Here is a 23,136-nt window from a genome sequence, read left to right as displayed (position 1 = left end):
AGGGATGGTCTCTATCTGTTGTCGAACTGTACATCCCAAGCACTTAGTAGAGTGCTCTGCACATAGTAAGCGCTCAACAAATACTATTGAATGAATGAATACAAGGCCCCACACGGGGCTCCCAGCTTTCATCCCCATTTGACAGGTGAGGTCACCAAGGCTCAGGGAAGTGAAGGGACTTGTCCAAAGTCACACAGCTGGCAGGTGGCAGAGGCGGGATTAGCACCCACGTCCTTGGACTCCCCAGGCCGGGATCTTTTCCACAGAGTCACGCCGCTTCTCTGTCAGTCCCGTCGGAGTTCGTGGCGAGGGCCTGCAGGGGCTACTAGCCGCGGGGGGATGGCGAGCCGCTGCGATCCATTTCATTCAATAGTATGTATTGAGCGCTTACTATGTGCAGAGCACTGTACTAAGCACTTGGAATGTACAACTCAGCACCAGATAGAGACCATCCCAATGATGGGCTCACAGTCTTAGCAGCGGGGAGAGAGACAACAAAGCCAAACAGAACCAAACAAAAACAAGAGATCATCATCAAGATAAACAGAATCAAGGGGTTGTACAGAAGCAGCGCGACTCTGTGGCAAGAGGCCAGGCTGGGGAGTCCGAGGTCGTGGGTTCTAATCCCACCTCTGCCACTTGTCAGCTATGTGACCTTGGGCAAGTCACTTCACTTCAAGTGTGGCTCGGTGGAAAGAGCCCGGGATTAGGAGTCAGAGGCCATGGGTTCCAATCCCGGCTCCGCCACCTATCAGGTGGGTGACTGGGCAAGTCACTTGACTTCTTGGTGCCTCAGTTCCCTCATCTGTAAAATGGGGATGAAGACTGTGAGCCTCCCGTGGAGCAACCTGATTACCCTGTATCTACCCCAGCGCTGTCATTATTACCCACCTAGTAAGTGCTTAAGAAATACCAACATTATTATTATTCTCTGGGCCTCAATGACCTCATCTGTAAAACGGGGGGGGGGGACGGGGAACGGGGGAACGGATGACTGTGAACCCCACGCGGGACCCTCTATCTACCCCAGTGCTTAGAAGAGTGCTCTGCACATAGTAGGCATTTAAGAAAAACCAACATTATTATTATTATAATTCTCTGGTCCTCAGTGACCTCATCTGTAAAACGGGTGGGGGGAAGACTGTGAGCCATATGTGGGACAACCTGATGACCCTCTACCTACCCCAGCGCTCAGAACAGTGCTTTGCACCCAGCACGCGCTTAAGAAATACCATCATTGTTATGACATCTCATTAACAAAAGAATGATTCTATTTCTTGATTCTATTTATTGCTATTGTTTTTGTCTGTCTCCCCCGATTAGACAGTGAGCCCATCAATGGGCAGGGATGGTCTCTATCTGTTGCTGAATTGTCCATTCCAAGTGCTTAGTGCAGTGCTCTGCACATAGTAAACACACCCTATTTATTTTGTTAATGAGATGTCCATCCCCTTGATTCTATTTATTGCTATTGTTTTTGTCTGTCTGTCTCCCCTGATTAGACTGTGAGCCCGTCAATGGGCAGGGATGGTCTCTATCTGTTGCCAATTTCTCCATTCCAAGCGCTTAGTCCAGTGCTCTGCACATAGTAAGCGCTCAATACTATTAAATGAAAAGAAAGAGGGTAATAAATAATATAGAGAAAGGAGCACAGCACTGGGGGGAGGGGCACAGTCTGGGAGGCCTCCTGGAGGAGGTGAGCACTCCGAAGGGCTTGGGCGAGGGGAGAGTCAGTGGGGCCTGGCCTGTGGAGGCCTCGAGGCTTTGGGCAGGTCCGTCGCCTCAGGATTAGAGAAGCAGCGTGGGTCAGTGGAAAAAGCCTGGGCTGGGGAGGCAGAAGTCATGGGTTTGAATCCCGGCCCTGCCCTTTGTCAGCTGGGTGACCATGGGCAAGTCACTTCACTTCTCTGTGCCTCAGTTACCTCATCTGTAAAATGGGGGTTAACTGTGAGCCTCACGTGGGACAACCTGACGACCCTGTATCTCCCCCAGCGCTTAGAACAGTGCTCTGCACAGAGTAAGTGCTTAACAAATACCAACATTATTATTCACTCCTCTGGGCCTCAGTGAGCTCCTCTGGAAAATGGAGATGAAGACTGGGAGCCTCACTTGGGATGACCTGATTGCCCTGGGCTTGGGAGGCAGAGGTCATGGGTTCGAATCCCAGCTCTGCCACCTGTCAGCTGGGTGACTATGGGCCAGTCCCTTCCCTTCTAAGGGCCTCAGTGCCCTCCTCTGGAAAATGGGGATGAAGACGGGGAGCCCCTCGTGGGACCACCTGATTGGCTTGGGAGTCAGAGGTCATGGGTTCGAATCCCAGCTCTGCCCCTTGTGAGCTGGGTGACCGTGGGCCAGTCACTTCCCTTCTCTGGGCCTCAGTGACCTCCTCTGGAAAATGGGGATGAAGACGGGGAGCCTCACGTGGGACCACCCGATTGCCCTGGGCTTGGGAGGCAGAGGTCATGGGTTCGAATCCCAGCTCTGCCACCTGTCAGCTGGGTGACTATGGGCCAGTCCCTTCCTTTCTCAGGGCCTCAGTGCCCTCCTCTGGAAAATGGGGATGAAGACGGGGAGCCCCCCGTGGGACCACCTGATTGGCTTGGGAGGCAGAGGTCATGGGTTCGAATCCCGGCTCTGCCACCTGTCAGCTGGGTGACCGTGGGCCAGTCCCCTCCCTTCCCTGGGCCTCAGTGCCCTCCTCTGGAAAATGAGGATGAAGACGGGGAGCCTCACGTGGGACCACCTGATTAGCTTGGGAGGCAGGGGTCATGGGTTCGAATCCCGGCCCTGCCACCTGTCAGCTGGGTGACCGTGGGCCGGTCCCTTCCCTTCTCTGGGCCTCAGTGAGCTCCTCTGTCAAATGGGGATGAAGACGGGGAGCCCCCCGGGGGGCCACCTGATGGACCCTGGATCTCCCCCGCCCCAGCGCTTAGGGCAGTGCTCGGCACCCAGGCGGGGTTTAAAGCAGCACCCGCATCGTCACCTCCCTCCCGGCTCCGCTTCCCCCGCCGAACTTACCCGCCATTTCCGAGCGGCGGCTGGAGGGGCCGGCGCCCAGCCAATCAACCGGCGCGCGCCCAGCCAATCAACCGGCGCGCGCCCCGCCCGGAAGGGCGCGCGCCCCGTGACGCACTTCCGGTCCCGCTCGGGGGCCCGCCGGCCGCAGCCCCCGGGGAGGGCCAGTGCGCCTGCGCGGGGGCGCGCGCCGAGGGCCGCGGGGGCGGGGAGGGGGGAGCGGGGAAGAAGGCAAGATGGCGTCGTCGCCTCAGACCGCTGAGGTGAAAGGGCGCCGACGTCGCGCCTCCTCGTCTCTAAGGCCCAGCGGAAAGCCCGCACAAAGTCGAGTGACTTCCTTCCCCCGCTTTCGTCGTTCCCAACGTTTAACGAGCCGCTCCCGTTGGAGGGGAAAATGGGCGCAGCTCCTCCACCTCAAGGACGTTCGACCCGCTTGGGCCAAGCGGGGACACACAAAAAAAAGAGGAGGCTCGGAAAGAGCCCCGGCCTAGGATGTAATAATAATAGTAGGGAGGGTATTGGTTAAGCGCTGACTAGGTGCAGAGGACTGGTCTAAGCGCTGGGGGAGAGACGGGGTCATCAGGTGGTCCCAAGTGAGGCTCACAGTTTTCATCCCCATTTGACAGATGAGGGAACTGAGGCCCAGGGAATAATAATAATAATGTTGGTATTTGTTAAGCGCTGACTAGGTGCAGAGCACTGCTCTAAGCGCTGGGGGAGAGACAGGGTCATCAGGTGGTCCCATGTGAGGCTCCCAGTCTTCATCCCCATTTGACAGATGAGGGGACTGAGGCACAGAGAACAATAATAATGTTGGTATTGGTTAAGTGCTGACTATGTGCAGAGCACTGATCTAAGCGCTGGGGGAGAGGCAGGGTCTTCAACTGGTGCCATGGGAGGCTCCCAGTCTTCATCCCCATTTGACAGAGGAGGGAACTGAGGCCCAGAGAATAATGATAATAATGTTGGCATTTGTTAAGCGCTGACTATGTGCAGAGCACTGCTCTAAGTGCTGGGGGAGAGACAGGGTCATCAGGTGGTCCCATGTGAGGCTCCCAGTCTTCATCCCCATTTGACAGAGAGGGGACTGAGGCACAGAGAATAATAATGTTGGTATTTGTTAAGTCCTGACTCTGTGCAGAGCACTGACCTAAGCGCTGGGGGAGAGATGGGGTCATGAAGTGGTCCCACGTGAGGCTCACAGTCTTGATCCCCATTTGACAGATGAGGGAACTGAGGCACAGAGAAGTCAAGTGACTTGCCCACGGTCACACAGCTGACAGGTGGGCTGGAGTCTAGTTCTGGCTGCGCCCCTTGTCTGCTGTGTGACCCTGGCCGAGTCACTTGCACTTCTGTGGGCTTCAGTTCCCTCATCTGTAAAATGGGGATTAACTGTGAGCCTCATCTGGGACCACCTGATGACCCTGTATCTCCCCCAGCGCTTAGAACAGTGCTCTGCACATCGTAAGCACTTAACAAATACTAACATTATTATTATTACAGGGTCATCAGGTTGTCCCACGTGAGGCTCACAGTCTTCATCCCCATTTGACAGATGAGGTCATGGAGGCACAGAGAAGTCAAGTGACTTGCCCAGGGTCACACAGCTGACAAGTGGCCTACGGTCTAGTTCTGACTCCACCCCTTGTCTGCTGTGTGACCCTGGCCAAGTCACTTGCACTTCTCTGGGCCTCAGTTCCCTCATCTGTAAAATGGGGATTGAGCCTGAGAGCCCCATGGAGGGCAACCTGACTACCAGCGTGGCTCAGTGGAAAGAGCCCAGGCTGGAGAGTCAGAGGTCATGGGTTTGAATCCCAGCTCTGCCACTTAGCAGCTGTGTGACTTTGGGCAAGTCACTTCACTTCTCTGTGCCTCAATTACCTCATCTGAAAAATGGGGATTAAGACTGTGAGCCCCACATAGGACAACCTAATTACTTTGTATCTACCTAGCACTTAGAACAGTGCTTGGCACATAGTAAGCGTTTAACAAATACCAAAATTATTATTATTATGGTATCCACCCCAGTGCGTAGAACAGTGCTTGGCCCATAGTAAGCGCTTAAATACCAGCATGAAAGAGCCCGGGCTTGGGAGTCAGGGGTCATGGGTTCTAATCCCAACTCTGACACTTGCCAGCTGTGTGACTGTGGGCAAGTCACTTCACTTCTCTGGACCTCAGTTACCTCATCTGTAAAATGGGGATTAATACTGTGAACCTCATGTGGGACAATCTGATTACCCTGTATCTACCCCAGCACTTAGAACAGTGCTCTGCACATAGTAAGCGCTTAAATACCAACATTATTATTACCCCAGCGCTTAGAACAGTGCTTGGCACATAGTAAGCGCTTAACAAATACCAGCATTATTATTATTACTTTCACCCTGGTGACCTTGCCTGTCAAAGGGAGATTAAGATTATGAGCCCTATGTGGCACATGGACTGTGTCCAAACTGTTTAGCCCATATCTGCTCCAGTGTTTAGTAGAGTGCTGGAGCATAGTGCCTAACAAGTAACATAAAAAAAAAAATAGGTAAAAGTAAGTGGTCAAATGGGGTGGCATAACAGATGGAGGGGGATTAGTCAGGGAAGGCCTCTTGGAGGAGGAGGAGTTTTAGGAGGCATTGAAATTGGGGAGGAACGGAGAGTGGGGTGTTTAAAATACCTAAAAATATCCACTGTCATAGTAGGACTGTATAGAGGCCAAACTAGCTAAACTCACTCAGATGACCACCATAGCAGAGAGGGGATTCCGTTCAGGAAAAAATATGAGCAAAAGGAGATTCAAGAGCTTCTTAATTCATCTGGGAGGAATAAAGGGTGCAAGAAGGAGGAGTAAAGAGGTTGGCTAGGTAAAAAAGAGACAGCTACTGGCAAGCCGTAAAGTTAATGGCTAGAAAATAGTTGAACGTGAGAAGAAATGGGTAGCCATTGGGAAGAAGAGGGATGGTTTATCAATGGTGTTCTCTGAAAATAGTGTGTGAAAATAGCTTAGAAATAACAGAGAGTTGGGGCCTTATGGAAAGAGCATGGCCCTCGGAGTCAAGGGACCTAGGTTCTAATTCCAGCTCTGCTACTTTCCTATGTGAGCTTGGACAAGTGATTTAATGTTTTGGTGCCTCAGTTTCCTCATCTGTAAAATGGGGGATTAAATACCTGTTCTCCCTTCCGCTTAGAATGTGAGTCCTGTGGGATTATATCCTATTTGCTTTTATGTTATATCCCAACACTTAGTACAGTGCTTGGCACGCAGTGCTTAAAAAATACCATCATTACTATTACTAGGCCTGAAGTTGGGCCTAGTGGATAGAACACAGGCCTGGGTGTCAGAAGGACCTGGGTTCTAATCCCACCTCTGCCACTCTCTGGTGTGTGACTTTGGGCAAGTCACTCTACTTCTTTGTGCCTCAGTTATCTCATTAGTAAAATGGGAATTAAGACTCTGAGCACCATGTGGGACAGGGACTGTGACCAACCTGATTGATTTGTATTTACCCCAACGCTTAGAACTGTGCCTAGAGTAAGTGGTTAAAGTCATACCATTAAATACCATTAAAAGTCATAAAACTAGAGAGGAAAGAGGAGTTTCAAGAAATATTATAAAGGAACAACTTCTGTAATTTAGACCGAACTGAATGTGAGAAGTAAATAAGAGAAGTCAAACCTGATATAAAGGTTGGAACTATCAGGAGTAGGGAGGATTGTAGTGGTGATGAGTAATGAGACATTTTTGTCCATCTTTTTGGCAGAAGACAGTCACCTTTCTTCAATTCACTAGTCATTTAATAACTTTTTTCTTCAATAACTAGCCACTAGTTATTTGGGGATAAAGTGTGATGATTTAAGGTCCTTTCTCACAATCTCCACATATATATAGTCCTGTACGTGAAGTTTTACAAAGCTGGTTCCCGCATCCTTCTCCCATAGTGATGTGGGCCTTCCTACAATCTGACCCACATTTCACTGAGGTTGGGTAGGGGGTGTGAAAGAGCAAGAAATAGAGGACTGTTTACCAGTGCTATGCTAGTTACTAAGGTTTCTTAATGAAGAAACTCAGGGCTTCTCAGTGCAGTGCACAAGCTCAGCATGAATCCCCAAAATAGTTGGCTATTGCAGGTGGCTATCATGACAACTGCCTGATGTGTTATGGTGCTACAGCTCAGCATTGGCAGCATGCTGTCATCACTTTGGCCGCGATGCTTTTTGTTTACAAAATTCTTGCATTCACTCTGCTGTGTGCTACACTCCTGCCCACCTACTTGCTTGTTTCATCCATGGCCTCAGGGAGAACATGGACTACCAGGGACAAGAGAGGGCAAGGAGTGCTGTGCAAACCACTAACTCTGTAAACAACTTCTTTACACAGGATCTCTGTCTGAAGGTCTGCGTCATTGGAACAATGCTCATCCATCATTTGACAGGTGACTCTATGATCATCACCAGTGATGCAGGTGAGGAAGGGAAAGGTAACAAAATGATCTGTGTGGGTACTCGGTGTACATCAGCTTCTGGCCCATCCTAAAATCCCTTCCCCAGCCCAGGCCCACCGGACCAACCCTAAGGAGAGATCCCACTAGTCACAGCAGTTTTCACTATCTGATGTGGTGGAAGCATACCCCAAACCAGCAGTTTTTCACCTTAGTAGGTGACCACAGTACTTCTAATCCATTCTGATGGCTTCACCCTGCCCTACACACAGGACCCATGCAGGGGAAGGCTACCTACCTGGGCTAGCAGCCTCATCTTCTGGCTAGGCAGATCTGGGGTAAGGAGGCAAGTGAGCAGAATATCTGCTTGATTTCAGTAACTGGCCCACCCAGTGTTTGAGGCCTCCTTAATCCAGGCTGTTCTGCTTAGCTCAGATTAAAGAGGAGGCCTTGAACAGTGGACCAGTTGATTACCAGCTGATGGTAATCAAGCAAATAATATGCTCGCTTGCCTCCTTACCACAGTAAACTTAGATTCCCTTACATTTGACTTTCCTTATTGGCTGAATCTTAAATTGGCTTTACAGTTCCTGATTTATGCAAATCAGATGGATTGTCTTGATGGTGACTTTTCTTGTTTAAGGAAGGTGGAGAAAGTTTGCTTCCTGGTAATGCAGGCTTAAAAACCTAGGCCAGCATTAATTTGGCAAGTTATTTTTATTATCTTAAAGTGTTCACGTATTAGGCACTAGAAGAGAGGTGCTTTTGGTCAGATAGGAAAAGGAAGAAAGGATGAGGGCAAACAGACTTCCACAGAGTATTTTTGAAGAGTTTGTGTGAACACCTCCCATGCTCTCCTTAAAACTAACGAAGAAGGGGAAGGAGAGGAGGAGCCAAGAAAGAAAAGAGAGAGGGAAGAGGGAGATGAACAGGGTAACTCAAGTCCCCACCACCACGGTTTCTCATTACTGTAGGTACTGCCACAGCCATTGACAGTAATACCTGGGTAGAAGCAGAGGAGGAAGTTACCAGGGAGAAATTTAGTCTTTTAAAAATATGCTTCTGTCCATTCACTGTCTCCCACCAATACAAATCCCACTGAGCAAAATTGTATTTTTCTTTTATTTGCTAAAGATTTTTGTTATTCTATTCAAAATAGACTTTCAAATGATCTTCAGCCCAGATCTTGAGCTTTCAATTATTCTTTTGGGTGAAAGCTACAGAAAATCTGTTGCAGGGAATCCCAGAAGCAGCTCCATTCATGAGGATTTTAAGAATGCTCTCCAAATTTTGGTTTCAGATTTATTTAGTTTAAATTAGAGAGCTCATTTCTGCATACCTCATGTTGAAAAAGATAAATATGATAATCTGGGTAAAGAATGATGCCTCTATTTGTAACAGCAAAATAATATTTTGTAAATTTAATTCTATATGAACTCATTCCAAACATCTCAAATGCTCTGATTATTACATTTCCAGTTCAGTAAATTAAGAAACACCACATTCAGTTAGGTTGCATTCTAATTAAATTCAGCTTAATATATTTAAATAATTTTTATACCAACTAGGAACTGCAGTGTGTATAGTTTGCAAGAGGTATAATCATTTTAAAAATACCAATTTTACATCATTTTCATTTACATTTACATCATGTTTTATGGGGATCAAGACCAGAGGATTCAGCCCTGACTTTCACCATCTTAAGTCACCCTCCTAGTAATACCAATAGTACCTCTACCCTGAAACATATTAAAAAGCTTGTTTCAGCATGGGAGAATATATATATATATATGTATACAGATGTAAGTACCCTCATACATAGTATCATAAGTTATTTCCAAGAATGTCTTGCTTTTAATGTTCTCCCCACTATACTTTGCTCATAGGTGCTCTACAAAATAGATTGATAGATTTTGAGACAAAGTAAAAATAAGTACGTGTAGCCTGTACTAAACATAATAAACATGACATGATAAATGAAGCTTATACATTATACAAAAATCAATTTTACTGGTCTTTAATAATGTTATTTTTAGAACAAATTATGAATCAATGGTATTTATTGATAACTTACTAAGTGCAGAGCACTGTGTTCAATGACTGTGAAAAGGGTATAGTAACCTCACTGTTAAATAACTTGTTAATTTAACTTTCCCTAACCTGTTCATAAATTGCTCTTATTTTTCAGTTGAGTAAAAATGGCAATAAACCAGAAGATAATTATGGAGGACTAGTACTGGATCTCAGCAGTGTGAAGCATAATGCGAGACTGGACAGGAGAGGTTTTTAGTCTGTGCACATCCATCTGATCTTTCCAAGGGAGTGCCATAGATGGCAAGCGAGAGCCCAGGTAATTTGACGTGGCAGGCGGCAGCCTTACTGGTTACTCAAAATGGTACAGCGTGGTAGTCAAAGAGGTATAAAGTATAGAAGATCTGATAGAAAATCTGTAATTGGTAAAGGAAAAGTATACCTATTACATCATAGCACCAATTCAAGGTTCATTGTACCTGGGCAAACAAGAATTGGTAATTCTTTGGAAATGTTTGCATTTCTTATCGGCTTCTCCAAGTAATGGCAGTGTAATTTATTCTTTACTGCTGGGTGTCCTTGGGTGCCACCAAAAAAGTATTTGTCCAAGTGACAAGAAAATATCAAGGTATAGGTCTACAAGGGAATATTTAAAGCCCTGAGTTTTCCAAATTACAAGGGCCAAGCATGAGGATCTGATTGCTGGGAAGCAATCACCAGATGAGTCACCCTATGGCTGACTAAAGTCTTTCCTTGAGATTGTGGTTGGACAAAAGGGTTTAGCCTCAGAACTACCCCTAATTAATTGTCCATGGCATCCCTTTTAGTCCAGGTGTAGTTTAAGTCAAGAAAAATACTTTACCACATGGAAATCTTATTATGGTATGGTCTCAACCAAGGGAGATCTCCAAGCACCCAGCACAACAAACCTCAAATAATAATTATGGTATGTGTTAAGCACTTGATAGGTGTCAAATACTGTTCTAAGTGCTGGGGTAGATTCAAGTCAATCAGGTGGGACATAGTCCTTGTGCCACAGGGGGCTCACAGTCCAAGTAGGACTACTTGGGCTCACAGTCCTTGTGCCACAGGGGGCTCACAGTCCAATTATTCAATCCCCATTTTACAGATGAGGTAACTGAGGCATTGAGAAGTGAAGCAACTTGTGTGAGGTCACCCAGCCGGCAAAGGGCAAAGCTGGGATTAGAACCCAAGTCTTCTGACTCCCAGGCCTGTGTTCTTTCCACAAGACCTTACTATCCTCAGGAGAACTTGGCCCATACCTAAGGGGTTGGAGTTTTCTCACTAATGACAGAGGAACCAGGAAGTATAGGCATAACCAATCCATCTGAACCATGATTTTATAGTTCATGGGTCCCCTTCCCTACAATTCTGGTAGCTGTTTCGAAAGTATTTTAAAGCATCGGCTTCCCCAAGTAATGGCAATTGTTAGTTGCTCTCTAACAACTGAGTGAATAGGAATAAGGGGCAGGAGCTGGGCTGCAGTGGTAGAAGAAAAAAGAGAGGTAAGAGGAAGCAAGCTGATGAATAGCTCTAAAGCCAAAGAACAGAATTTTTAAATAAGAAACAATGAGAAACTTCTGGAAATATGCAAGTGGAGAGTGATGTGTTCTGATTAGTTTTTTAAAAAGATGTAGACAAGGAAGAGAGACTGGGAGTGGAGAGATTAGTAAAGAGATTGTTACAGTAACCCAGCCACAAGATAATGAAAAGGTGTTCTAGGCTGGAAGTTTTAAGGATGGAGAGGGAAAGGAAGATGAAGAATTTAGTTTTGGGTGAATTAAGTTGAGTGTGCTGGTGAGTCATTTAGAAGGAGATGGTCTTGAATGAATCAGAGGTATTTATTGAGTGCTTATGTGTAGAAAGTGCTTGGGAAAGTACAGTCCAATAGAGTTGGTAGACACGATCACTGCCCACAATGAACTTATAGTCTACAGTTTACAGTCTTGAAGGCAAGAAAAATATGGCGTTGTAGTAAAGGTGAGGGGTCAGGTCTGGAGATGTAATTTTGTGAATCCTTAGCAAGGAGGTAGCACTTAATATAGTCCATAAATAATGTAGAGGTGGTAGTTGAATCCATGCGTGTGTGCTCCCCGAGAGTGCCAAGAACCCTCCTGAAATCCCTCCTCCAGCAGGCTCTCCCCAATTCTTTTTCCTCAGTCATCTCTTGCCAACTATCCCCTCAACGCTTTTGCACCACCTCTTCATTCAAAAGCACCCTAATAATGGTACATATTGACATAAATTCTACTATTTAATCCTTTATTCATCCATATATCTATCTTTTCATTCTCATTTTCTATCTGAAAATTATTTTATGTTTGTCTAGACCCTGAGATATAGATCGTAAGTTCCATGAGAGCTGAGATCGTGCCTTCTAATTCTATTGTATGTTTCCCCAGGGGTCTGAGTAGTGGTCCGTAGGCTGTAGGCACTCAGTAAGTACTACCTTTCATTAGTTGACTGAGTGCCTAAAATGAGAAATGAGAACCCAGCTCTGCATGTTGTTAAAGGGAGAGATGAAGATCTAGGATAGGAAATGGATGGGGGCTGGCGAGGGAGGAGAGAGCGCTTAGTATGGTGCTCTGCATACAGTATTGTTATTATTAAGTGCCGTCGAGTGGTTTCTGAGCCTTAGTGACTCCATGGATAATACTTTCTCCAAAATGTCCTGTCCTTTGCCGTAATACGCAACCTTTCTAATGGTTCTTCCGTTATCGTGGTTATGGTCTCTATCCATCTACCTGCCGTTCTGCCTCTTCCACGTTTTCCCTGGACTTTTCCTAGCATTAGTGTCTTCTCCAGAGAATTAGTCCTCCTAATGAAATGTCCAAAACATGCTAATCTAAATCTTCATTTGGCCTTCCAAAGACCACTCTGGTTTAAAATCCATTTTGTCTGTCTTTTGGGCAGTCCATGGGATTCGAAAAGCATCCTCCTGCACTACATTTTAAAAGAATCGATGTGCTTTCTATCCTTTTTTTTCCCCACTGTCCAGCTTTTGGATCCATACATTGTCCCTGGAAACACCACAGAGTTGACCATTTGTATTTTTGTGGCGATCGTTACTGCACGTAGTAAGCACTCAATAAATACGATTGAACGGAGAGGTTAAACAGGTAGGAAGAAAACCAGGGAAACCTAAATCCCAGGCTAGAAAGTTTCTGGGAAGAGAGAATGATCAACTATGTCAAAAGCAGCAGAAAGGTCGGGGATGGTTGGAGAGAAAAGCAAACAATTGCTTTCTGAGGTGTACTATTTGTTGAGCATTTACTATGTGCCAAGCACTTATCCCAAGTGCCGGGGGACGCTCCCAGTGGTCTGCACAGTAGGTGCTCAATAAATACCACTGATTGGGGTAGAGAGGAGACAACCAGGCCAGTCCCTGTCCCACACGGGGCTCCCAACAACTATTTAATCTGCACTTTCCAGGTGAGGAAATGGAGTTATGGGGAAGTGGATGTGACTCGTCCAAGATCACCGAGGTCCTCTTCCATTCCCAAACGAAACACAGTGAAAGGCCATGGGGGGCGGGATGCGGGCGAGTGTAGGCTCTGGCGACCTGGTCGAGTGAGTGTGGAGGGGGCCTTGGACTGTAAGCCCGTCAATGGGCAGGGACTGTCTCTGTTGCCGACTGTACATTCTAAGCGCTTAGTATAGTGCTCTGCACATAGTAAGCGCTCAATAAATACTATTGAATGAATGAATGAATGAACGATTTCATTTGGGAATGGAAGAGGACCTCGGTGACCTTGGACCAGTCACATCCACTTCCCCGTAACTCCGTTTCCTCATCTGGAAAATGTGGGTTAAATAGTTGTTCTTCCCCTGGGAGCCCCGTGTGGGACAGGGATGGCCTGGTTGTCTCCTCTCTACCCCAATCAGTGGTATGTATTGAGCGCCTACTGTGCAGACCATTGGGAGTGTTCCCCGGCACTTGGGATAAGTGCTTGGCACATAGTAAATGCTCAACAAATAGTACACCTCAGGATGCAATTGTTTGCTTTTCACTCCAAGCGCTTAGTACAGTGCTCTGCACAGAGTAAGCGCTCAATAAATACTATTGAATGAATATTCCTAGGGAGATGGGGCGGCCCTGCCACTTGTCATTTGGGTGATTGTGGGCAAGTCTTCCCTTGATTCTATTTATTGCCATTGTTCTTGTCTGTCCGTCTCCCCTGATTAGACTGTAAGCCCGTCAAAGGGCAGGGACCATCTCTACCTGTTACCGATTTATCCATTCCAAGCGCTTAGTACAGTGCTCTGCACATAGTAAGCACTCAAATACTATTGAATGAATGAACTTCTCTGGGCCTCAGTTCCCTCATCTGTAAAATGGGCATTTAGACCGTGAGCCTCACGTGGGGCAACCTGATGACCCTGTATCTCCCCCAGCGCTTAGAACAGTGCTTGGCACATAGCACTCAATAAATACTATTGAAGGAATGAACTTCTCTGGGCCTCAGTTCCCTCATCTGCAAAATGGGCATTTAGACCGTGAGCCTCACGTGGGGCGACCTGATGACCCTGTCTCTCCCCCAGCACTTAGAACAGTGCTCAGCACATAGTAAGCACTCAATAAATACTATTAAAGGAATGAACTTCTCTGGGCCTCAGTTCCCTCTTCTGCAAAATGGGCATTTAGACCGTGAGCCTCACGTGGGGCAACCTGACGACCCTGTCTCTCCCCCAAGTGCTTAGTACAGTGCTCGGCACATAGTAAGCGCTCAATAAATACTATTGAAGGAATGAACCTCTCTGGGCCTCAGTTCCCTCATCTGTAAAATGGGCATTTAGACCGTGAGTCTCACGTGGGGCAACCTGATGACCCTGTCTCTCCCCCTGCGCTTAGTACAGTGCTTGGCACATAGCACTCAATAAATACTATTGAAGGAATGAACTTCTCTGGGCCTCAGTTCCCTCATCTGCAAAATGGGCATTTAGACCGTGAGCCTCACGTGGGGCGACCTGATGACCCTGTCTCTCCCCCAGCACTTAGAACAGTGCTCAGCACATAGTAAGCACTCAATAAATACTATTGAAGGAATGAACTTCTCTGGGCCTCAGTTCCCTCATCTGCAAAATGGGCATTTAGACCGTGAGCCTCACGTGGGGCAACCTGACGACCCTGTCTCTCCCCCAAGCGCTTAGTACAGTGCTCGGCACATAGTAAGCGCTCAATAAATACTATTGAAGGAATGAACCTCTCTGGGCCTCAGTTCCCTCATCTGCAAAATGGGCACTTAGACCGTGAGCCTCACGTGGGGCAACCTGATGACCCTGTCTCTCCCCCTGCGCTTAGTACAGTGCTTGGCACATAGCACTCAATAAATACTATTGAAGGAATGAACTTCTCTGGGCCTCAGTTCCCTCATCTGCAAAATGGGCATTTAGACCGTGAGCCTCACGTGGGGCAACCTGATGACCCTGTCTCTCCCCCAGCACTTAGAACAGTGCTCAGCACATAGTAAGCACTCAATAAATACTATTAAAGGAATGAACTTCTCTGGGCCTCAGTTCCCTCTTCTGCAAAATGGGCATTTAGACCGTGAGCCTCACGTGGGGCAACCTGACGACCCTGTCTCTCCCCCAAGTGCTTAGTACAGTGCTCGGCACATAGTAAGCGCTCAATAAATACTATTGAAGGAATGAACCTCTCTGGGCCTCAGTTCCCTCATCTGTAAAATGGGCATTTAGACCGTGAGTCTCACGTGGGGCAACCTGATGACCCTGTCTCTCCCCCTGCGCTTAGTACAGTGCTTGGCACATAGCACTCAATAAATACTATTGAAGGAATGAACTTCTCTGGGCCTCAGTTCCCTCATCTGCAAAATGGGCATTTAGACCGTGAGCCTCACGTGGGGCGACCTGATGACCCTGTCTCTCCCCCAGCACTTAGAACAGTGCTCAGCACATAGTAAGCACTCAATAAATACTATTGAAGGAATGAACTTCTCTGGGCCTCAGTTCCCTCATCTGCAAAATGGGCATTTAGACCGTGAGCCTCACGTGGGGCAACCTGACGACCCTGTCTCTCCCCCAAGCGCTTAGTACAGTGCTCGGCACATAGTAAGCGCTCAATAAATACTATTGAAGGAATGAACCTCTCTGGGCCTCAGTTCCCTCATCTGCAAAATGGGCACTTAGACCGTGAGCCTCACGTGGGGCGACCTGATGACCCTGTCTCTCCCCCTGCGCTTAGTACAGTGCTTGGCACATAGCACTCAATAAATACTATTGAAGGAATGAACTTCTCTGGGCCTCAGTTCCCTCATCTGCAAAATGGGCATTTAGACCGTGAGCCTCACGTGGGGCAACCTGATGACCCTGTCTCTCCCCCAAGCGCTTAGAACAGTGCTCGGCACATAGTAAGCGCTCAATAAATACTATTGAAGGAATGAACCTCTCTGGGCCTCAGTTCCCTCATCTGCAAAATGGGCACTTAGACCGTGAGCCTCACGTGGGGCGACCTGATGACCCTGTCTCTCCCCCTGCGCTTAGTACAGTGCTTGGCACATAGCACTCAATAAATACTATTGAAGGAATGAACTTCTCTGGGCCTCAGTTCCCTCATCTGCAAAATGGGCATTTAGACCGTGAGCCTCACGTGGGGCAACCTGATGACCCTGTCTCTCCCCCAAGCGCTTAGAACAGTGCTCGGCACATAGTAAGCGCTCAATAAATACTATTGAAGGAATGAACTTCCCTGGGCCTCAGTTCCCTCGTCTGCAAAATGGACATTTAGACCGTGAGCCTCACGTGGGGCAACCTGACGACCCTGTCTCTCCCCCAAGCGCTTAGAACAGTGCTCGGCACAAAGTCAACGCTTAACAAATACCAACACAGTGATCAGGAGCAGCGGCAGTTTTCCGGGCCCGGGGCTGCGCGCGAGGAAGCACCTCCTCTCCCCCCACCCGCCCCCGGGCGCGCTCCCGCCCTGTCGCTCGCGCGCATCCCCCCCCGAGCACGCGCCTCCCTCGCGGCAATGGGTCTCGTCCGGCCCCGGCTCATTTGCATAGGGCGCGGGGCCGCGCGCGCGCGCGCGCACGCTGACAGTTCTCCACTTGCTCGCTCTCGCTCCCGGCTTCCGAGCCCAGCATGGCGGTCAAGGTGACTCCCACTACCCGCCGCCGCTTATTGCACAAGAGGCGTTCAGGAGCTGCATTATTATTATTATTATTATTATTATTTTTAATTACTCTTCCTGCTTTTCCGGCCGATAAACGCGTCTTGGCTTTGGGCCCCCCGCGCGGGGCGGGGAGAAGAACTAGGCTGGGAAGAGGGAGATGCCCGGCTGGGGGTGGGGGTGGGAAGGCAGGGCCGAGGGGAGGGAAAAGGGCTGGTGGTCGGGAATCCGAGGGGGCTGTTCGGGCCTCGGCCGCCCCGGGGGGCGGGGGTGTCACCGGGCATAAGCCCCAGGCCCGGGGTTGCAGCAACGCAGGGTGCAGCGCCGGCTGCTTTGGCATGGAGTGGCGCGGTGGGGGGGGTGGGGGAGGGCGTAGCCAGGGGCAGCGGAACAATGTATTTTGTTGCAGTTGGCATCATGCTGGCAGATACATGGTCACAATCCCGAGAGGGCGAGGCGGAAGGGGAATTTCGTCTCGTTGATTACGTCTGACCCCGACCCCTCGCCGCAAAGAGGCAGCTAGGCCGTCGGAATGCCTTGGGCGTCTTTAATTTCCTTGTGGGTCACCTTCCCCCGGCCTCCTGGTGGGGAAGCGAGTAGGTGGTTTGGGGGGACTGGGAGGGGGCGAGCTCTGCTAGGTGGTTTGGGGGGACTGGGAGGGGGCGAGCTCTGCTGCCCCTCTCAGGGCCGAGGGCACTGGCCGGTCAGTTGAAGACACCTGCTGACTCCTAGGCTTTTCATCCTGCATCATGTCTTTCTGCTGTCTAGGCCCCATAGTTGAAGTATGTCAGTGGTTATCAGCAAGTCATGCTTATTTTGCTTTTAATTTAAGATAAACCCCCTTGTAAAGGAGATAAAGGTATTGATTATCAGGATTTGGACTCTTCTTATCAGCATAGTAGGGTTCCTAGTAAAGCATTAACTTGTCTTTTTTTCCCTCGCTCTCCAGGTGCAGACGACCAAGCGGGGGGATTCCCATGAGTTAAGGAATATATTCCTGCAGGTAAACTTATTTTTATTACTTGGTTTTTAGTTGGCACTTGTGTGGGTCCCGAGCCCGTTTCAGGCCTGACTTGGAAGAATGGCCCTTTATTTTCAATTATGTCAGGACACCGCAGTGCATCCTTGAGTTCCGCTATCACTTTCATGAGCAAGAACCTTCCTCACTTGTCTTATGTTTAGAGATGTCCTAAGATGTGGGAGGAATAGTAAAAGAAATAATGTCCTTCTGGCTTTTTTTTTCCACAGGATCTCACCTTTAATAATTTTGGAACAGGCTTTCATAGGTCGTATTTGCTCTCTTAAAGGGATACATGACAGGTTTTCATAGAATCTTCTTTTCCTCAAGTAGTTCAGCTGTAGATCTTCCTTGACCACACAGGGCTTGTTTAAAATTGAAACTATTTTAAGCAAACCTGTAGCGAAATAAAACAGCGCATGCATTTGCTGTGAATAGCATCATTCTTTTATTCATACTTGTAAGTAGACTTGTAGACTGAAGCAAGAGACACTTGGCTGGATTTGGGAAAGATGATTCTAAAATTCTAGAGAAGAAGGATGGCTTAATGGAAAGAGAACGGGCGTGGGTGTCAGGCGACCTGGGTTCCAGTTCTGGTTCTGTTACTTTCCTGCTCTGGGACCAGTCATTTAACCTTTCTGTGCCTCAGTTTCCTGAAGTGTAAAGTGGAGGAGTTAATACCAGTTCTCCCTCCTACTAAGACTGTGAGCCCCAAGTGGGATAGTCTGACCTGATCGACTTGTTTCAACCCCAGTATTTAGAAGAGTGTGGGACACAGTTAAGTGTTAAACAGACACCATACTGGTATTATCAGTACTAAACACTACTAACAGACACGGTACTATTACTATTAGTAATAAAAAATGTTGGAAATTTAAAGGTTGAACAATCTGTAAGGCTAATGACCTTGGCTGTGACCTTTAAAAAAGTATTTTTTAAAATTAATGAAATTAGTTTTGCCTTGGTTTCTGTAAATTCCCACAGCTTTATCTCAAAAAGTTACATTTGTTAAGGGGAACAAAGTGTTTACAAGCTAAGGTTATTCAGAAGATAATGGCAGAATGGAATACAAACTCCATTAAAGGTTCATGAATGTATTGTAGGGTGTGGTTTTATGGGTTGAAATTCAATTTAGATAGTAATTTGAATTGTTTTAAATTTGGGTAAAAATAAGATTTTAAATTTCAGAAATTGCAGGTCTTGTTTGCTCTTTTATTTTTGTGATTCACTTGCTTGGAAGTGTTCCTCTAGTAATATTACCTCTTTAGGCATTGGTAAATTGTACGAACTACCAACTATCACTCTACATCTTAATTAAATTTGGTGTACTAGCAATGCTAAATCAACCGTATTTAAACTCAGTTATTAGACTCCAGTGATAATCCAGTATTTAACAATGTCCACATCTTGGTTTTAATCTATCATTGGTATTTATTGAGCACTTACTGTATGTGGAACTTTGTATTAACCACTTGGAGTATAATACAGTAGAGTTGGTAGGTGTTCCCTGCCCACCAGGACTTTAAAGTCTAGAGAGGAAGAAAATAAATTATAGATATGTACATAGGTGCTGTGGGCCGTGAGGGCGGTGAATATCAAGTACCTAAAGGATTAAGATCCAAGCGCATGGATGACACAGAAGGGAAAAGGAGTAGAGGAACTGAAGGCTTAATTGGGGAAGGCCTTTTGGAGAGGTTATGATTTTTAGTAAGGTTAGTAATATGAGAGGACGGTGCTCTGTCATGTATGAAGGAGGAGGGAATTTCTGGCCAGGGGGAGGATGTTGTAAGGGGTCAGCAGCAATGAGATGAAGGTACTGTGAGTAGGTTGGTGTAGGAAGAGCTAAGTGTGCAGAATGGATAATAGTACGAAGTCATTGAGGTAAGGTAGGAGGTGTGTGGGGAGAGCTGATTGAGTGGTTTAAAGAGGATCTTAAGGTGTTTTTGTTTGTACTGGAGCTGGATGGGCAATCAGTGGAGGTTCTTGAGGAGAGGGAGACCTGGACTGGGATTTTTTTTTTTTTTTAATGATCTGGGCAGCATAGTGAGGTATGGCCCCAAGAGGTGACAGACAGGATGCAGTGAGGTCAGAGAGAAGGTTGATGCAGTAGTCAGGGCAGGATGTAAGTGTTTGGATGAAGAGGGACAGGGAGCCAACAGGATCTGATGATGGAATACATGGGTTGAATGAGAAATGAGTAGAGGATAATGCCAAGGTTATGGGTTGGTGAGCCAGGGAGGATAGTGATGTTGTCTTTAGTGATAGGAAAGACATGGGGAGGACAGATTGTGAGTGGAAAGATGAGGAATTCTGTTTTGGCCATGTTTGAGGTGTTGGTGGGGCATCCAAGTAGAGACATCCTGATGTTTTATGATAAAAACTCTATATTGAAGCAAGAAGAATGCTCTAATAGACACACAAACTCATATACACTCATACCAGATGGAAACAAAATCTGATTAAATATACCAGTTAACCAAGGAAACTCAATAATCTATATAGAGTTGAGGTAAGGAATTCCTTAAGAACGAAAAAGACACCAAATGATCACCCCTTCCAGATACCTCGTTCCAAAATACATTTATGACAGTAGAGATACAGTTTCCCTCACAAATACGTGAAGTCTACTGAATTTTACTGTGATAGATTTAAGGCGGATCTGTAAATCAACTAAAGGCCATTTTGATAATGACACTAGAAAGAAAACCAGAATAAAATATTATGTTTAACCCAAATTTTAAAAAAAGAATTTAGAGGAAATCAGAGTCAAATTAAATAGGCTAAAACCCTAAAAACTCATACACTACATATACTGTATAATATTTGGTCTTATGTTAAAAATATATCCATTGTATTATGATACGACAGGCTTTTTCTGAGTAGATCGGTAGTGTCTAAGCCATTATATGCTGTTTTGCATTATAATGGACTAATTGAAAAACATACGTGATGGTTGAAGTAAGACAGGAATAAGATGAAGCTGTCTAGATTCTGAAGCATTTTATAATGCTTGTATCTTTTTTCCAGCTAAAGATAATTGTAAAAAAATGTACATTTGGACTATTTCCTGCATAATTAATTCATAGTTGTTGATAAATATTGCAAATAGCTCAAAACAGCTAGCAGAGTGAGTCCAAGTCACCCTATTTTCTTAATTTTACAAATAGATCCTGAAGATGACAAATGAGATTTTTACGGTTGAATTTTGTGTTTCGGGGTGGCTTTTTTTTAAACTTTGTATTTCTCACACTTAACTCTGATATCCAACTTAATATTTTAAGCAGCTGTTCTGGAATCTTGTTTATTTTTCTGGATGAAATTTTGGGAAGCAGTGATGGATGAGAGCATTAGGGTAACTTTTATAAAATTTCTCACATAGGTAGCCTGAAAGAAGGAAGGTCCTCTTGTGGTGTCCTGATGATGGTAGCATTTTTATAGTGGCTGGGGCTTTGTTGTCCAAGTGAAGGATTGAGTACTACTCTGTTTGATTTCTTACACAGAGGCATCTTCTCCGAATTATTCAGGCCCCGAAGTATAATTTTGGAACTGAGTGATCTGTTGTGTGGTGTGGTTGAAGCAGTAATAAAAATAATTATGGTATTTGTCAAGTGCTTACTATGTGTCACCACTATTCTAAGCTCTGGGTCAATCAGCTCAGACACAGTCCCTGTCCTGCATGGTTCTCACAGTCTAAGTAGGAGAGATAATGGTTATTGAATCCCCATTTTACCAGCTTGGGAAACTAAGGCACAGAGAAGTGAAGTGACTTGCCCAAGGTCACTCAGCAGGCAGGTGGCAGAGCCAGGATTAGATCCCAGGTCCTTTGACTCGCAAGCTGGTACTCCTTCCGTTAGGCCATGGCAGCAATGGGTAATTGCTCAGTCCTCCATTTCATTTGAGTTATATAGGCACAGCCAGCTATTTGCTTTGCATGGGAATCAGTGATTTGCATGATTTGGATTTACAGCAAGTTTCATTTGGGTCCTTAAGAATGGAGAGGAGGAGAATGAATAGTAATAATAATAATGGTTTTTGTTAAGTGCTTAGTGTGTGCCGGGCACTGTATTAAGCACTGGAGTTAGATACAAGCAAATTGAATTATCTACAGTCCCTGTCCCATGTGGGACTCCCAGTCTCAATCCCCATTTTACAGATGCAGTAACTGAGGCCCAGAGAAATGAAGTGACTTGCCCAAGGTCACACAACAGACAATTGGCAGAGCTGGGATTAGAACCCATGACCCTCTGACTCCCATGCTCGTGCTCTATCCAACACACCATGCTGCTTGCCCAGCATGGCTCTATACAGGCTTCCAGATCTGTGATCCAGGTTGGGTTCAGGTCAGATGTCCTTCCAAGACCTCCTCAATCACTAAAATTAGGGCAGTTGAGTGTTGGGGAGTCATTCATTCATTCATTCATTCAATAGTATTTATTGAGCGCTTACTATGTGCAGAGCACTGTACTAAGCGCTTGGGATGAACAAGTCGGCAACAGATAGAGACAGTCCCTGCCGTTTGACGGGCTTACAGTCTAATCGGGGGAGACGGACAGACAAGAACAATGGCACTAAACAGCGTCAAGGGGAAGAACATCTCATAAAAACAATGGCAACTAAATAGAATCAAGGCGATGTACAATTCATTAACAAAATAAATAGGGTAACGAAAATATATACAGTTGAGCGGACGGGTACAGTGCTGTGGGGATGGGAAGGGAGAGGTGGAGGAGCAGAGGGAAAAGGGGAAAATGAGGCTTTAGCTGCGGAGAGGTAAAGGGGGGATGGCAGAGGGAGTAGAGGGGGAAGAGGAGCTCAGTCTGGGAAGGCCTCTTGGAGGAGGTGATTTTTAAGTAAGGTTTTGAAGAGGGAAAGAGAATCAGTTTGGCGGAGGTGAGGAGGGAGGGCGTTCCAGGACCGCGGGAGGACGTGACCCAGGGGTCGACGGCGGGATAGGCGAGACCGAGGGACGGCGAGGAGGTGGGCGGCAGAGGAGCGGAGCGTGCGGGGTGGGCGGTAGAAAGAGAGAAGGGAGGAGAGGTAGGAAGGGGCAAGGTGATGGAGAGCCCGAGTCGTTGGTGTGGTGGCTGGTACTTGAGCTGTTGAGTTTTACCTTTCTCCCTCTCAACCCTTACAGACGTATAGCATGGGGGTCTATGCGAATGTACCTAGTGTTCAACAACATTGCCTCCACCCCAGAAGTGACCTTTTCTGTTCTAACTTATACTGAGGCCAGACCCATTTGTTGAAATCCCACGGTCAGTTTGGGCTACGGGGGACCAGGGCAGGTGGCCAACCCATGTAGGGCTCTAAGCAAAGAAAATAAGGGAGGATGGCGTCCGCTTTTTGCTTAGTCGCAAAGTTGTCTGTGAACCAGTTTGGAGAGTTCATTCATTCAGTCGTATTTATTGAGCGCTTACTGTGTGCAAAGCACTGTACTAAGCACTTGGGAGATTACCGTATGCCAATAAACGGACACGTTCCCTGCGCGAATGTTG

General features: G+C 46.8%; 2 protein-coding genes across 8 annotated transcripts in view; one reads left to right on the top strand and one right to left on the bottom strand.

The window, feature by feature from the left end:
- HAT1 (histone acetyltransferase 1) overlaps positions 1 to 3,114 on the bottom strand; it is a 58,366-nt gene extending 55,252 nt beyond the window's left edge. For 4 of the 5 annotated variants that reach the window (XM_029072571.2, XM_039913168.1, XM_029072573.2 and 1 more), the window contains exon 1: positions 3,019 to 3,114. In XM_029072571.2, the coding sequence (XP_028928404.1) occupies positions 3,019 to 3,025 (7 nt within the window). In that variant the 5' untranslated portion in view covers positions 3,026 to 3,114. The remainder of the gene's footprint in view (positions 1 to 3,018) is intronic. The other variant, XM_029072572.2, reaches the window with a different exon arrangement.
- A 4,270-nt stretch (positions 3,115 to 7,384) lies between these two features.
- SLC25A12 (solute carrier family 25 member 12) overlaps positions 7,385 to 23,136 on the top strand; it is an 86,743-nt gene continuing 70,991 nt past the window's right edge. The window contains exons 1-3 of one of the 3 annotated variants that reach the window (XM_029072569.2): positions 7,385 to 7,469; positions 9,634 to 9,795; positions 17,573 to 17,626. Coding sequence is in view for 1 of the 3 variants with exons in the window: in XM_029072568.2 (XP_028928401.1) it covers positions 16,596 to 16,607; positions 17,573 to 17,626 (66 nt within the window). In the remaining 2 variants the exon portion in view is untranslated. Of the gene's footprint in view, positions 7,470 to 9,633; positions 9,796 to 16,529; positions 16,608 to 17,572; positions 17,627 to 23,136 lie in introns of those variants that run through there. The other 2 variants (XM_029072568.2, XM_029072570.1) reach the window with 2 other exon arrangements.

This window comes from Ornithorhynchus anatinus, chromosome 9 (genome assembly GCF_004115215.2).
Source record: "Ornithorhynchus anatinus isolate Pmale09 chromosome 9, mOrnAna1.pri.v4, whole genome shotgun sequence".
In the NCBI taxonomy this organism is placed as follows: Eukaryota; Metazoa; Chordata; class Mammalia; order Monotremata; family Ornithorhynchidae; genus Ornithorhynchus; species Ornithorhynchus anatinus.
The sequence above is the reverse complement of the archived record's forward strand: the minus strand, read 5'-3'. Positions and strand labels throughout refer to the sequence as shown.